At 39.9% G+C, this 16635-nt stretch overlaps 1 protein-coding gene across 3 annotated transcripts in view; it reads right to left on the reverse strand.

Moving 5' to 3' along the window:
- The window catches only part of PHF21B (PHD finger protein 21B), a 122554-nt gene that overhangs the window by 63268 nt on the left and 42651 nt on the right, over positions 1-16635 (reverse strand). For 2 of the 3 annotated variants that reach the window (XM_056517436.1, XM_056517435.1), the window contains exon 2: positions 9657-9947. In XM_056517436.1, coding sequence (XP_056373411.1) covers positions 9657-9947 — 291 coding nt within the window. Of the gene's footprint in view, positions 1-9656; positions 9948-10087; positions 10675-16635 lie in introns of those variants that run through there. The other variant, XM_056517437.1, reaches the window with a different exon arrangement.

The raw sequence follows: 16635 nt of genomic DNA on the forward strand, positions 1-16635 counted from the left end.
CAGTGCCTAATAAATAAATAAAGACTGACTACATCAGAAAGTGTCACATACAGATGGATATTAAAATGATGGTCCAGATAAATAGTGTGATACAGTGTCCAGATAGTGCCGTATTATGTCACCTTCTACATTCTCTATTCCCAGCTACAGAATTATGGACAATGTGCAATTTTTTGGCCCGCAGTGTTATACAAACGGTTTCTTCTCATATTTTGCTCCTTCCCCTTATACAACAAGCCTTAAGGGGCCAGCCGACCGTTGCATAATACGACTTACGAACTACACAATGTCACTAAACACTCCAGTAATTTGCGAACCACCGCGGGAATCGGCGGAAACCTGGACATGAAGGAAAGCGTCTCCGGCGATGGTCCGCACTCTCTCATTATTAATGAACGGCGTTTTGCAGAACAAATTTAACTAAGAGAATTGGCGCTCCTCCAAATACTTTCATTTCCGAAATTAGAGTCTTTATTATAAAAAAAAAAACGGAGATGTTAGATAAGTGCTTGTGTTTTTTTTTAGCTTTTAAATAAATGTCAAATAATTTATAAGTTCTACTAAAAGCATTTCTGGATGAAGGGAATCACATTTTCCTGTAAGATAAAAATCTGCTAAAAAAAAAAAAAAATTGGTAACAAATTGAGAAACGGCTAAACACCAACACCGTGCCTGCAGGCTTAAAGGGGTACTCCACCGGAAAACATCTTATCCCCCTATTCAAAGGATAGAAGATAAGATGTCTGATCGTGGGGGTCCCGTCGCTGGGGGGGGCCCCGCGATCTCCGGGCCGGCAGCGGCGGTGTCTGGAACACGGAAGCTTTCAGCTTCCGTGTTCGTGACATCACGCCACGCCCCCTTCATTCATGTCTATGGGAGGAGGCGTGACGGCTACTACGTAGCCGTCACGCCTCCTCCCATAGACATGAATGGAGGGAGTGTGGCGGCTGTAGTTGCCAGTCATCCGGCATGGAGCAGAGTTCCTTCTGTGCATCGCGGGGGTTCCGGCAGCTGAAGACCCCGCAATCTCCGGTGCGGCACCCCAGTCATCCGGCTCGTGATGTCACGGCCATGCCCGTTCAATGCAAGTCTATGGGAGGGGTTGTGATGGCTGCCATGCCCCCTCCCACAGACTTGCATTGAGGGGGTGTGGCCATGAAGTCATGAGCGAGGCATGGCTGTGACATCCCGAGCCTCCGGCACTGCACCCAACACTCTAAACAAACGCCGGGTGCAGCAAGAGATTGCGGGGGTCCACTGAGGCGTGACCCCCGTGATCAGACATCTTATCCCCTATACTTTGGATAGGGGATAAGATGTCTAGGGGCGGAGTACCCCTTTAAAGGGATATTGCCTTAGGATAGGCAATACATGTCTGATCATGGTGTGGTGGTCCAACTACAATCTCCAGAATAGGGCCCAACTTTTTCCTGCTGAATGATTTGGCCCCCCGCCTTCCAAAACCAACTGGTCTCTGCCGTGACGGCCCCTTCCCTGACTGAGGTGGGACACCCCTGTGGCCAGTGATTGGCTGAGCAACAGTTACTCTCGAGACCAGTTCATCTCAGAAGGTGGGGGCTGGAGCGCACCATAGGGAGAGATAAGAGCAGTTCTTGACATCATTGGAGGTCCCAGTGGTCCAAGACACTTATCCCCTATCCTGTGCATGGGGTATACATTTTTTAAAGCTGGGAAACCCCTTTATAAAATTCAGCTTATTCACATCTTCAATGGATGCTCTGTTTGGGGGGACACAATGTAGCCTCAGTTAAGTACGAGGGCCCATGGCAGGTAAAAAAAATTACTGCTGGGGGTCTCTGATCTGATCAGTGGGCTAATCCGTCAGCAAGTGTGCTGCAGTGCCACCACTGGGGAAACTGAGTATTACACATTATTCATTTTAATCTTTTCGCTGTATGTGTAATGTATTGATACAGACGGCAAGGATTCTCTTTGGATAATAGATGAGGGGTACCCCTTAACACAGAATTTTTTAACAGTGATGAGTCAAAGACTTGTGACCCTGTGTAATAGGGCCAGAGATCAGCTGACAAAAAAAGCTCTTGTGTCGGGATCAGGTCTGCTTAAAAATAATTGTCCATCGGCCGCACAGGGTAGGGTCACACATAACGGATCCACGGCATATTTTTCACTGTGGATCTGCCGGTGACCTGACCCATTTTGTGCCTCCAGCTGTTGCCACCTCCGCCGATACGCGCAGCCACACAGGGGGCCTGCAAGTCGCACATGCGCAGTGCACTCAGACATCGCGGCTGCTCCGCGATGTCAGAGTGCACTCGGTGACTTGCAGGCCCCCTGTGTGGCTGCTCGTAGCGGTGGATTGCCACTGCGAGCAGGCCAGGGTCGAGGCGAGGAGAAGGAAGGGGGAGGCAACAGCTGGAGGCACAAAATGGGACAGAATACGCTGCGGACCCGTTACTTGTGATCCTACCCTAATAGGGGATGTGCGGTCTATGACTGTTTCCGGAAAAGATCGCCCAACTGATCGAGCCTTCTGGGGTTCTGTGAATGAGCGTCCATCACCAATATTGAAGGCCATGTGACCGCGTGAGTCGTGCTGTCCAATGAGACCCTTAGACTTATGGGAAACTTAGAAGTACAAGATTTCTGAGGACCGACCAATATTAGGGAGAAGCTCCTTTAAAGGGGTAACATTTTTTTTTTTCATCAACTGATGCCAGAAAGTTAAACATATTTGTAAATTACTTCTATTTAAAAATCTTAATCCTTCCAGTACTTATCAGCTGCTGTATACTACAGAGGAAGTTCTTTTCTTTTTGAATTTCCTTTCTGTCTGACCACATTGCTCTCTGCTGACACCTTTGTCCATTTTATGAATTGTCCAGAGTAGGAGCAAATCCTCAAAGCAAAACTATGCTGCTCTGGACAGTTCCTAAAATGGACAGAGGTGTCAGCAGAGAGCACTGTGGTCAGACAGAAAGGAAATTCAAAAAGGAAAAAACTTCCTGTGTAGCATATAGCAACTGATAAGTACTAGAAGGATTAAGATTTTTAAATAGAGGTCATTTGCAAATCTATTTAACTTTCTGTCATCAGTTGAAAAAAAATAAACGTTTTCCAGGGAGTACCCCTTTAAGTCACCAAGTGTTGCATGCAAAGTCTTTTCTTTGTTCTTTAAGGCTCCAAACATCACAATGAAGGAAATGAACGCGCCAATGCCTGGAGAATATCGACTCCAAATGTCATTAGTCATGTTAATGAAAAGCTTGTAATTAAGTGCCGTCTTGTCGCTTCCAATGAACCTTTAGAAAATCTGGGGAGGTCTTGTTTTCGCCGTAACCTAAAAAATAGGCGTCTTAGTGCGGATCCATCTTGTTCATTAAATGATATGGAGTGAGCGAATCCCGCATGAAGACAAGCTCATTTACCAACTAGTATGTCATCTCTGCTGCTCCGCACATTAATAACACAGCAGATGAAGCAGAGCCGAGTTTGTTGTTTTATGCCATAGGACTGCCTAGTGATGATTCTTCATAAATAAATTTGTTTTTAGATCCCTGATTGTTGTTAGTGAATTGGAACATTCATTGTTTACATTCCGCAGATTAACAACTGTACAGACCTTGTATTTCGTTTTCAGTATTTTGGCCTAGCTTAGGCAGTTCTCTAAGAGTTAAAGAAGCACTTCAGGGTTTTCTTTTTGCCCATATCATGCAAACTCACCATGACAAGTCATACAGTGTTATTTGTTTTATTCCAGCACAGCTTGAATACTGTAACTTGGTCATGTGATCACCAGTCTGACCCACAGAAAATCAAAGTACTGTGTCAGAAGAAGTGGTCCGTCCTGGGGCAGCTGATTTCCTGTGAACTACAGGAGGACATAATCACCTATCAAATCAATCCTAGACCCCTCCCCTCAAGCTCTATATTTATACTGCTACTATCTCTATGGAATCAGGATATATAGTAATTATACAACTCCCTTCCAGCTCTATCTTTATACTGCTTCTGCAGCTATTTCTTTGGGATCAGGATATATAGTAGTTATAAACATTCCTACCAGCTCTATCTGTATACTGCTGCTGCTATATCCATGGGATCAGTATATATAGTACTTATACAACTGCCTTCCCAGTTCTCTCTGTATACTGTTGCTATCTCTATGGGATCAGGATATAAAGTAGTTATACATCTCCCCTCCAACTCTGTATACTGCTGCTGCTGTCTCTATGGGCTTAGGGTATATAGTAGTTATACACCTTTACATCCATCTCTATCTGTATACTGCTGCTATCTCTATCAGATCAGGATATATAGTAGTTATATGCCTCCTCTCCAGCTCTATCTGTATACTGCTGCTATCTCTATGGGATCAGGAAATATAGCAGTTATACACATCCCCTACATCTCTAGCTGTATACTGCTGCTGCTATCTCTATGGGATCAGAATAAAAAGCAGTCATACACCTCCCCTGAGGCTGTGTTCACATATTGCATTGTTTGGTGCGTTTTCGTTTTTTATTGCAATTAAGGGAAAATAAAAAATGGGCGCTATTTTACTGCAATTGTAAAAGCATAGTAAAAAGATGTACTTTTTACCACCATTTTAGAAAGTTGCAGCAAAGACAGACAACATGCAGTAGAAATGTGTAAAAAAAAAAAACGAAGTTAAAAAAAATAATCATGTGAACAGAGCCTAAAGACTTTCAAATCTTCACGAGACACCGCAATGATGATTATAGGTCGAATTGCTTTCGAATCATGGCAATATTTCTCTTTGAAATGCACTTTGACGAGAAAAATGCATCAAAATTTACTTTAATCCACTTATTAGTCTAATCCTGGGTGATCTCCAGCACCAGCAGCCTGATAAGATGACCAGGTGCATGATCAAACTCCACACCCTCTCTCTGCAAAGCCAGAGGACTCTCGATGAATGTAGGCGGCATTAGAAAATAATTTCAGTGATGGACCCAAATGTCACAGCAGCTAAAACAGGTAAGCACAAGACATACACAAGAACTTCTACATTTTTTGAGGCACTATATAAGTAAAAATAAATTGATTAATTAATTTAAAAAATAAAATTCCCAGGGTGCTTGTTTAAAGGGGTACTCCGCTGCTCAGCGCTTGAAACAAACTGTTCCGAACGCTGGAGCCGGCAGCTCGTGATGACATAGCCCAGCCCCCTCATGACATCACGCCCCACCCCCTCAATGCAAGTCTATGGGAGGGGGCGTGACAGCCGTCACACCCCCTCCCATAGACTTGTATTGAGGGGGCGGGATGTGACCTCATGAGGGGGCGGGGCTATGTTGTCACGAACTCACAGCGCTGGCTCCAGCTTAAACAACAGTTTGTTCCAAACGCTGAGCAGCGGAGTACCCCTTTAAACCAGTGACATAGCTATAGGGGCTCTAGTGGTTGGAAGTACACACATGTTCTGTCCCAAAGCACCCTTCCCCAAGTAAGAAGACACAATACAGTGACCCCCCGACCTACGATGGCCCCGATATACGATCATTTCAACATGCGATGGCCTCTCATAGGCCATCGCATGTTGAAGGCAGCATCAACATACGATGCTTTTGTATGTCGGGGCCATCGCATAAACGGCTATCCGGCAGCGCAGACTACTTCAGCTGCCACCGGATAGCCGTTTACGGTGCCCTGTGTGCTCCGGTGATGGTCTCCTACCTGTCCTCGGGGCTCCGGAGCGTCCTCTTCGGGATCCCCTCCATCGCCGGTGCTCTCCATCGTCATCATCACGTCGTCGTGCACGCCGTCCCGTCATGCAATAGAAGCGGCGTGCGTAGTGACCTGATGACGGCGACATGAGAGCGACGTTCCCGGGCAGCAGAGACGTCCGGAGCGGCGGGGACATCACGGGGACGCGGCGACAGCGATGGAGCGCAACATCCAGGGCAGCGGTGACGAGCGGTGACGGTCCGGAGCGGCGGGGACAGGTGAGTACAACTTCCTATACTTTACATTGCACGGATCCCTCAACATATGATGGTTTCAACAAACGATGGTTCATTTGGAACGGATTACCATCGTATGTTGAGGGATCACTGCATTATGGTAAATGTACATGATAGGTGCAGAGATCCAAAAGCCAGGAATTGAGATTGACACTAAACATCTGCATCAATCTCCCCCAGGACTGTAGGCAAGTATGGGTGTGGTGGCCCTGTTGCCGATTTGCAATGGGGCATAAGAGCTTCAAGCTAGACCTGCGGTCTCTAGATGAGTAACCCAGTTCTCCATACTACTGCCATACGAGAAGAAGAAGCTCTTTTATGGTACCCTCTATGTATATCTCTGCTGTGTATACAGTAAGGGCATTTTCATATGTTCCGTAAAGGGCCTAACTTAATTACGGAATGGATAACATCACAATATGACAGGACCTCAAATAAGGTCCTAAGAAGTGAGAAGCTTCAAGTTCAGTCAAGGATCATAGTGAGAGGATGAAGCCCCCGCGTCCCCGCATCAGATCCCATAACTCCAAACTTCAGGCCGGCGGCCATTGGAAGGAACATTTGCTAATTGCTAATTTAATTAAACCATCTTGTTCTGCACAGAATTTTATGGTCCCACAATCTGCTCAGAAACACTCATACAGGAGTCTGGAATTTGGCAGAACCCTTAAAATATGGAATCGATGGTCCACAGCCAAAATGTGAATCATGGAGACGTTTAATGTTAGCAGCCCCTCTCTGCTCCACTGAATCGCTTAGTGAGGAGGGATGTCAGCGCCTCACGTCTCCCCGACACCCTCCACCGCCATATCATTCATGAGGAGAGGAAGGTACACCGCCAAATACATCTCTATCATGGTGAATAGATAGGAGATAGATAGATAGATAGATAGACATGAGATAGATATGAGATAGATAGATAGATAGATATATATGAGATAGATAGATAGATATGAGATAGATAGATAGATAGATAGACATGAGATAGATATGAGATAGATAGATAGATATATATGAGATAGATAGATAGATATGAGATAGATAGATAGATATGAGATAGATAGATATGAGATATATAGATAGATAGATATGAGATAGATAGATAGATAGATAGATAGATGATAGGAAATAGATAGAGGATAGATAGATATCTGCACCTTTATGCCAGGTCCATATAGTAGTTTTGGTATCAGTAGTGCTGGCTAACTTATCCTTGTTTGTGTTATACATATGGGGGAGTGTCTGCCTCCATGTTGGCTCCTGCACCCCACCCACCTCTATTAGGTGTGTATAAGGTGATGGATGTCTCAGATCTTGCAATGCCTGTTGAACTGATTGCACAGAGGCATATTCACAGTGTAGGGTCCGTCCCAATGAGGTCACCTTACCGTGGTGGGATGGTCCAAACTATTTGGCCGCCAAATTGTGAGTTAAGTACCTCACTTTTTCATTTTTTTCACTATAGCTGTATAGCAGTTCATGTTTTACCTGTATACTTGTGCTAGCAGTGTGCTGCTGTATTCTTCTGTTGCTGTATATTTAGCCCAGCAGCGTGCACCTGTATGCCAGGTCCATATAGTAGTTTGGTATCAGTAGTGCTGGCTAACTTATCCTTGTTTTTGTTAGATAGATAGATAGATAGATGGATAACAGATAGGAAATATATATGAGATAGATAGATATGATATAGATATGATATAGATATGAGATAGACAGATAGATAGATAGATAGATAGATAGAACATTGAGTGACACAGTAATCTGTACAATACAGGATATCATCACTATTCCATTTATAAATGAATGACTGAGCGTACGGTATGACCTCTAGTGGTGACTCACAATGTAATGCAAATGTCTCATTCTTGTAATAGAAGCAAAAAGTAGAACATTACTGTAAGGCGATGATATAATGACCCCCCCCCCCCCCCTTCCAAAAAGAAAACACATACAGCAAATCAGTGGTTATATCACCATGAGCTGTCAACACGCAAACTCCTCTCTGCTACATCTTTTAATCTCAATCCTCAACCTCCAGCTCTTGTTTCAAGCAATGTAAAAGAAAAATGATATTCATCAGATTCCTCAGCTACGAGAACAATAATGGCCGAGGCGCCTCCTCTCTGATCATCATTAAACCCTGAAGCCCTTAAATGTGCACCTTCAGATATAAAAACTTTTTATATGTTGTACATCTGGCAAAACAATAGTTTTTCTAATAGACTTCACAAAATCACATTTTATTATAGAAAACTGCCTTTGAAAATCCCACCACTAGGGGTCCCCATACCTCCTGGGACACTGATGAGTCCCACAGCAGCATGAGCATGTCTAAGGGTCATGGACATGAGATAGATGATTGACACAGTCTGCAGGAGGAACACAGCCTGCAGCAACACTACTGTAACAACAGGTTTACCAAACATGTGCCTCCAGCTGTTGCAAAACAACTCCAAGCATGCCTGGAGAGTCAAAGGATGTCTATGCATGCTGGGAGTTGTAGTTTTGAAAAGCTGTAGGTAGAGTGAGGGAGGGGGAGGAGTCATCACAGTGCAGGCAAGAGAAGGACACGCCCCCTCCCTTTCACAAGATGAAAAGACATTGAGCAGCTGTAATATGCTATTTTTTTGTGAAATGTCAGTGATAGAGACAAAAAAGACATGTACATGATCAGGACGAGGTACTAAGTAACATATAACAGTTTTGTTTCTTTTTTGTGGGATCTTTTTTGTGGAAGATAGATAGATATGAAATAGATAGATAGATAGATATGAGATAGATAGATAGATAGATAGATATGAGATAGATAGATAGATATGAGATAGATAGATAGATAGATAGATAGATAGATAGATAGATATGAGATAGATAGATAGATAGATAGATAGATAGATAGATAGATAGATATGAGATAGATAGATATGAGACAGATAGATATGAGGTAGATAGATAGATATTAGATAGATAGATATGAGATAGATATGAGATAGATAGATATGAGACAGATAGATATGAGGTAGATAGATAGATAGATATGAGATAGATATGAGATAGATAGATATGAGACAGATAGATATGAGATAGATAGATATGAGACAGATAGATATGAGGTAGATAGATAGATAGATAGATAGATATTAGATAGATAGATATGAGACAGATAGATATGAGGTAGATAGATAGATAGATAGATATGAGATAGATAGATATGAAACAGATAGATACGAGGTAGATAGATAGATAGATAGATAGATATGAGATAGATAGATAGATAGATAGATAGATAGATATGAGACAGATAGATATGAGGTAGATAGATATGAGACAGATAGATACGAGGTAGATAGATAGATAGATAGATAGATAGATAGATAGATATGAGATAGATAGATAGATAGATAGATAGATATGAGATAGATAGATAGATATGAGATAGATAGATGGATATGAGATAGATAGATATGAGACAGATATATATGAGGTAGATAGATAGATAGATATGAGATAGATAGATGGATATGAGATAGATAGATATGAGATAGATAGATATGAGATAGATAGATAGATAGATGTTTTGCAACATCTGGAGGTCCACCGTTTGAAGACCACTACCCTAGACCAAATTTCAACACTTTCGAAAGATGAAGAAAACCCTAAGTTTTATCTCAAGATAAAAGTATCACTCACCCGGGCATGTGGCATTTCCGAAACTCTCCGCGCTGCCATGTTTAAGGTGCCCCCCACCAGTTTGCTGGTGGTCTGTAGGTTAATGGGAGCAGTCTGTGGGGGTTCGGCGCTGTTGACCGCCGCCGGTGCTGAGGCCGTGGCCGTTTTCTGGCCATTAAGGTGTGCAGTCACCATAGTGACGGGTGCTTTGGCCGGGATGACTGAGATGGCGATGCCCCCCTGACTGTTTGGTGCCTTGATGAGCGGGATGGGCTTGGCACTTTCCACAGGACAGCTCCGGACCGCCAGCTTCTGCCAGGCAAAAAGGGAAAAAAACAGAGAAGAAAAAGAAAAAGGGGGTTAGATCAAGTAGCTACCAAACCCAAGTGCCCTCCTACACGTCTCGATGCACCTCCTTCTGCACCAGATGCACCTCCTTCTGCACCACCTACCGGAGCAGGCACAAAAGGGACATCTCCCTGCACTTATCCCAGTGCACCATCTGGCTGTGTTATTTGCATTAGGCTTTACATGCTCCGAGCAGAAGACGGGTGATTGAGGTATCTCATCCCACAGAGAAGGAAGCCGCACCACATCCCCCAGCATCCTCCTCCTGATGAAATGCCTCCAGCCGGGCACATTTAGGGCACCGATTCTGATTCTCCTACATGAATATTGCTACATTTATTTCTAACCACAAGGGTTTCTGTTCCTGTGTGATTCCAGCTGAGCTGCCTGCGGAGAACACAAGCCTAAGAAGCTGCAAAATCCATCTCCCTGCGGTGTCATTGATTTCAGGGAAAAGAAGGAAGAGTTTTATTTTATTCTCATTTTAGGCTTTGTTGTTACCTGGTAAAATAGTATTGGGGGGGGGGGGGGGCTTTTGCTATATCTGTAACATTTTGCTATATCTGTATAACGGTAAAAGAAAGCAATTTTTTTAAATATTTTTATATATATTTAATCATGCAACTCTATATATTTAAGTTTATATTTTTAAATTTGTTATAGCTTATTCCGGTGTTTCCCAACCAGGGTGCCTCCAACTGTTGTGAAACTACAACTCCCAGCATGCCCGGACAGCCGCTGGCTGTCCGGGCATGCTGGGATTTGTAGTTTCGCAACAGCTGGAGGCACCCTGATTGGGAAATACTGGCTTATTCAAATACCTTACGTTAGTTTATAATTCTATTTCATGATGATGCATTTATTTATTGTATTATTTTATACTTTTTCTTTATTATTCTTTTTTATGTTGTATGTTTTTATTTTATAATGTTTAAATGTTTTTTTTTATATCATTTTATTCCTTTTCTTTCTTTTTCTTTTTTATGTTGTATGTTTTTATTATATAATGTATAAACATTTTTTTTTGTATATCATTTTATTCCTTTTCTTTATTTTTCTTTTTTATGTTGTATGTTTTTATTATATAATGTGTAAATATTTTTTTCTATCATTTTATTCCTTTTCTTTAATATTCTTTTTTATGTTGTATGTTTTTATTATATAATGTGTAAATTTTTTTTATTTTTTTATATAATTTTATTCCTTTTCTTTATTTTTCTTTTTTATGTTGTATGTTTTTATTATATAATGTGTAAATATTTTTTATATAATTGTATTCCTTTTCTTTATTATTCTTTTTTATTTTGTATGTTTTTATTATATAATGTATAAATATATTTTTATTGCAATATTTTACATATTTCTTTAATATCTTTTTTTAATATCTTTTTTGTATTATATCACTTTGTTATTAAGTTTTATGTTGTATTTTTTTCATTATATATTTTATATATTGTTATTGTTTTATTTTACTTTGTTCTTTTATTTTATGTTGTATTTTTTATTATATATGCTATATAATTATTTTAAATTGCATTCTTTCTCTTTATTATTCTACTTTATTATGATATAATGAAATATTATATGATTTTATCTATTTTATTTAATTCTTTTACTTTATTTTATTATTCTATGTCATTATAATGAATTTTTAGCATTACATTTTGGCGTATTTAGTTTAACTACCGTATATATTTTCAAGTAATTTTTCTAAAGTATTATGATTATTTTTATTTTTAAGATATTTAAGATATATTTAAGATATATCTTGTTTATTTGTGCCATTTAATCCCATTCTTTTATGACATTGTATTTTTCATTATTTAACTCTTTTATTTTTTTCTTAATTGTATTATTATAGTTGGTTGTTCTATTTTTTTTTAACTAGTTACTTTTGTGCTGTTTAATGTTGTTACTTGTTAAATTTTTTTGATTTAAAGAGCCAATTAAAATGTTCCCTACCTACACTGTGGGAAAATACACTTTTCATCTAGGTAGTTTAAAAAAATGGATTTTTATTCTAATTTCAACATAATTTTTTCAAATTGTTTAATATTTTATTATTATTATTGTTGTTGTTCTTGTTACTACTACTATTATTATTGTTGTATTTTTATTAATTTAATATTTATTACTTATTTATTTATCTTAATTATTATCATCATCATTTTATTTAATTATTTGTTTATTCATTCATTCATTTATTTTTATATTACAGTTTTAAGCCTGAAGAATTTTTTTTTTTTACCTAAACTAAAGTAAACTGTAGATATAATGTGTCTAATTGCTTTAGAAAAGCTCAGAAATAAGGAAAATAATGATCATGGATGAACATATAACGTTCACATGAGTCAGTGATCTGTACTAGTGAAGTTTTTAAAAAATATTTTTATCATTCCCAGTGCAGGGCATATTTTACACAACAGCAGGCAAGCGACACGCCTGATTACACACCGGCTGACCACAATCTTTCCAGGCTACGACATGTAATTCAGGAATTGTGAGAAATTACTCATAAGCCTCTTTAATAATAGTTTAAATAAATAAAATAAAAAATAATAATAATAATAATATATACATATATATATATATATATATATATATATATATATATATATATATAAATAATTAAATGGGTATTTTATATCTATATATTACAGTAACAAGATACAGTAACAAGATGAGAGAACTCAGAGCATTTTCTGTATATGACAATTATATATATATATATATATATATATATATATATATATATATATATATATATAGGCAACAAATAGAGAAGATACACTTGCACTCACCGGTCCTGTGATTTTCAGTATTACGGATTATCCGTGATGCTGGGAGCAATATGGATGAGGGCGCTCAGAGGCTAACAGACGTTTTCGCGTACAGCCGCGCGCTTCTTCCGGCCTCCGAGGCCGGAAGAAGCGCACGGCTGTCCGCGAAAACGGCTGTTAGCCTCTGAGCGCCCTCATCCATATTGCTCCCAGCATCACGGATAATTCGGAATACTGAAAACCACAGGATCGGTGAGTGCAAGTGTATCTTCGCTATTTGTTGCATACGTACACTATAAGCTATACACACTTAGCACCCCGACAGTGAAAAGTATAAGAAAGCAGCTACGGCCATAATCCCGCACATTAAAATATTTGTACTGCTAATCCGGAAAGACATCTAATATAGATGTGCCCTCCAAACCCTCTATAATTATATGAATATGAATATGTATATATATATATATATATATATATATATATATCATTGTCATATACAGAAAATACTCTCAGAGTTCTCTCATCTTGTTACTTCTTATTTCTTATAGTTCCCCACCTATTCTGTGATCCCTACCTTTGGTTAGTTATCAAATGTACCTAGTTTTAAAAAAACAGGAAGCTGAACAGCAGCTCGGCAGCTTCCTGGCACCAGCACTCATCCTAACCAATGGGATTAGAAGGTGCTAGTGCCCTCATTCTTTTATTCATACTGTAAACTCCAGTAAATTTGGCTTATTTGCTAACATTGTAGAGAATACATTCCTGAACAGGTTCTCCCCACCACTCGCTTCTCACTCTTTGCAGCATTTACAGCAAAGCAACATACAAACCAACATAATAACACCCTGTTGAACCATGGCCTTGGTGGTGGAGGACCCTGTTAGGATTGTGGTCATGTTCTTTCTCGGTAATAACCCTGCCAGTCATTATTATCAGTCTGATATATGGTTAAGGGATCAGCTGCACTGCAGCACTGAAACATAATATGCCCTTAAATCTCTCCCTATGCGTTTCAAATTTATCATCCGAGGAAGTGGATAATGGGTGATCGTATGATAAAAGGCAGCTACTGATCTGGCTGGTCGTATGGACTGTAGCGTCAACTGCACAAGTGGAATAGGCCCCGTCGGTCCAAAGGGCTTCTAGTAGTCACATGGGCTTTCTCTATAGCATGTGGGCCCTTGCTTCTGTGTATATCTTCAAATTTACAACTTAAAAAGTAAAATAAATAAATGAATAAATAAAAGCTATTGTGGGAACAGTAACAGTGGCCATACAGTTGTTAACAAAACAAACAAAATTTTACCTGTAGCATTAGATGGCATTTGAACAAGAGCTAGGATCCCCTGCCACCTATGGAAGGTACCGACAAGGGACAAGAACCCCCAAAACAGCTGCCTACAGATGGGTACATTTTCCTATTGGGAGACATTATTGCTTGTATAATATTCCCCAGTCATGTTTCAAGGCTTAAAGGGGTACTCCCGTGGAAAACGTTATTTTTTAAATCAACTGGTACCAGAAAGTTATACAGATTTGTAAATCACTTCTATTAAAAAAAAAAATCATAATCCTTCCAGTACTTATTAGCTGCTGAATACTACAGAGGAAATGGTTTTCTTTTTGGAACACAGAGCTCTCTGCTGACATAATGGCCACAGTGCTCTCTGCTGACATATCTGTCCATTTTAAGAACTGTCCAGAGTAGGAGAAAATCCCCATAGAAAGCATATACTGCTCTGGACAGCTCCTAAAATGGACAGAGATGTCAGCAGAGAGCACTGTGATCATGATGTCAGCAGAGAGCTCTGTGTTCCAAAAAGAAAACCATTTCCTCTGTAGTATTCAGCAGCTAATAAGTACTAGAAGGATTAAGATTTTTTTTAATAGAAGTCATTTACAAATCTGTTTAACTTTCTGGCACCAGTTGATTTAAATAAAAAAAAGTTTTCCACAGGAGTACCCCTTTAAGTATAATTTGAAGGTTGGCTGCCTCCAGTAGGTGGCAGCTGAGAGAAGGCTCTTTTCCTATTGGTGGAAAGCTACTTCGCATACTTTTTTCCCACGACAAAAAAAAAAAGTCTTCATATGCCAGTTTGTAATTACAGGGGAAGGGAGGGGGGCATAATTAAGGGGGGTTGCGAGTGGGGGGGGGGTGTGCCAAACAAAGGGTGTGCCAAATGCTCTAGGTACGCCCCTGGCCGGTAATCGCCTCGCTTCTGAGCGCCCTGCCACGAGTCTAACACCGGATCGTCTGCTCAGCCGGAAGAGTTGAGCTACAGCAGCCTAGTGGTGAGTGTGGGCACCTGTTTCTTCAGTACTATTAATTATACAAAAGGATAGGTACATTTAAATCCACCTAATCGTAAGATGGCCATGGATGTCAGATTACTGTTGGCCGAATGCTTGTTAGGTGGATAACATTGTCCCTTGAGCCCCCCAATATACATGCATGCTCAGTTCAGCCAAGCATGTATTTGTTTTCAATGGAGAAAGTGCAATAAGTCACTGCCAGAGAACAAATGGATTAGGTGTGTTGAAACCCAAATGCCCTATCCTTCTCTTCCTTAATATCATCTGTTAGGGAGAGTCGTGAAGCCTTCATACACAATGGATGGTCTATTGGTCCTACTGAAATTTGATGGGTTTGGCCAACAGCTTACCCAAAATGTAGACCCCAAGGGACTGTATGTAAGATGAATTCAGGCCCAATTCATTGACTAGAACCCATTGTCCATTATTACAACCCTTCAAGAACATCGTAGCTCAGGCAGAATAGACGGGTTGTTATCTGGTTATAAATTGGCACTTGAGATGCGTACGGAAGCGATCGTACAAACCCTACACTTGTGGGAGAATGTAATTACACAACGCACATAAAACAACATAGTTCACATAAAGCAGACCACTGCCCGGTTAACTGTTCAGAGTCCACTGGGAAATCGCCCTAATAAACTAATCTTGAAATTTGTATGATTAATAATCCCCCTAGTGGAAACGTGAAGAAAAAAGCAATTACAAGCTTGTAAAAATATAAAGCGCTCGAAATTGGAAAGTTAAAAGCGAATCAAAGGCACAAAATAAGCAAATAAAACGGAAGAATTTATAAATAACAAAAAATTAAACCCTGACATTTTCGTGATTAATTTGCTAGTTCGACTACACAACAAACAGTAATCTATATACAAGATGATGGTATAGAAAAGCTATTGGAATTGGTCCATATTCTTCTGCTCTTTCCTTTATTTTGGATCCATTAAAGGGGTACTCCACTGGGGAAAAAATTTTAATCAACTGGTGCCAGAAAGTTAAACAGATTTGTAAATTACTTCAATTAAAATTTTTTAATTCTTCCAGTTCTTATCTGCTGCTATATGCTCCACAGGTAGTTCTTTTCCTTTTGAATTTCCTTTCTATCTGACCACAGTGCTCTCTGCTGACACCTCTGTCCATTTTAGGAACTGTCCAGAACAGGTTAGGTTTGCTATGGGGATTTGCTCCTACTCTGGACAGCTCCTAAAATGGACAGAGGTGTCAGCAGAGAGCACTGTGGTCAGACAGAAAGGAAAATCAAAAAGAAAAGAACTTCCTCTGGAGCATACAGCAGCTGATAAGTACAGGAAGGATTAAGGTTTTTTAATAGAAGTAATTTACAAATCTGTTTACATTTCTGGCACCAGTTGATATAAAAATATTTTTTTTTCCAGCGAAGTACCCCTTTAAGACAATGTAGCAGACGTTGTAGAACAAGATATTTGACAAATTTCAGGGGTATCCTCCTTAGTCATGGTCTTATGACTAAGGGGTAGCCCTACCAAAATGCATCTAGAATGTTGTTCTTGTTCTATGACGTCTGCTACATTGTTTTAATA

Source organism: Hyla sarda, chromosome 4 (genome assembly GCF_029499605.1).
Source record: "Hyla sarda isolate aHylSar1 chromosome 4, aHylSar1.hap1, whole genome shotgun sequence".
Lineage (NCBI taxonomy): Eukaryota > Metazoa > Chordata > Amphibia > Anura > Hylidae > Hyla > Hyla sarda.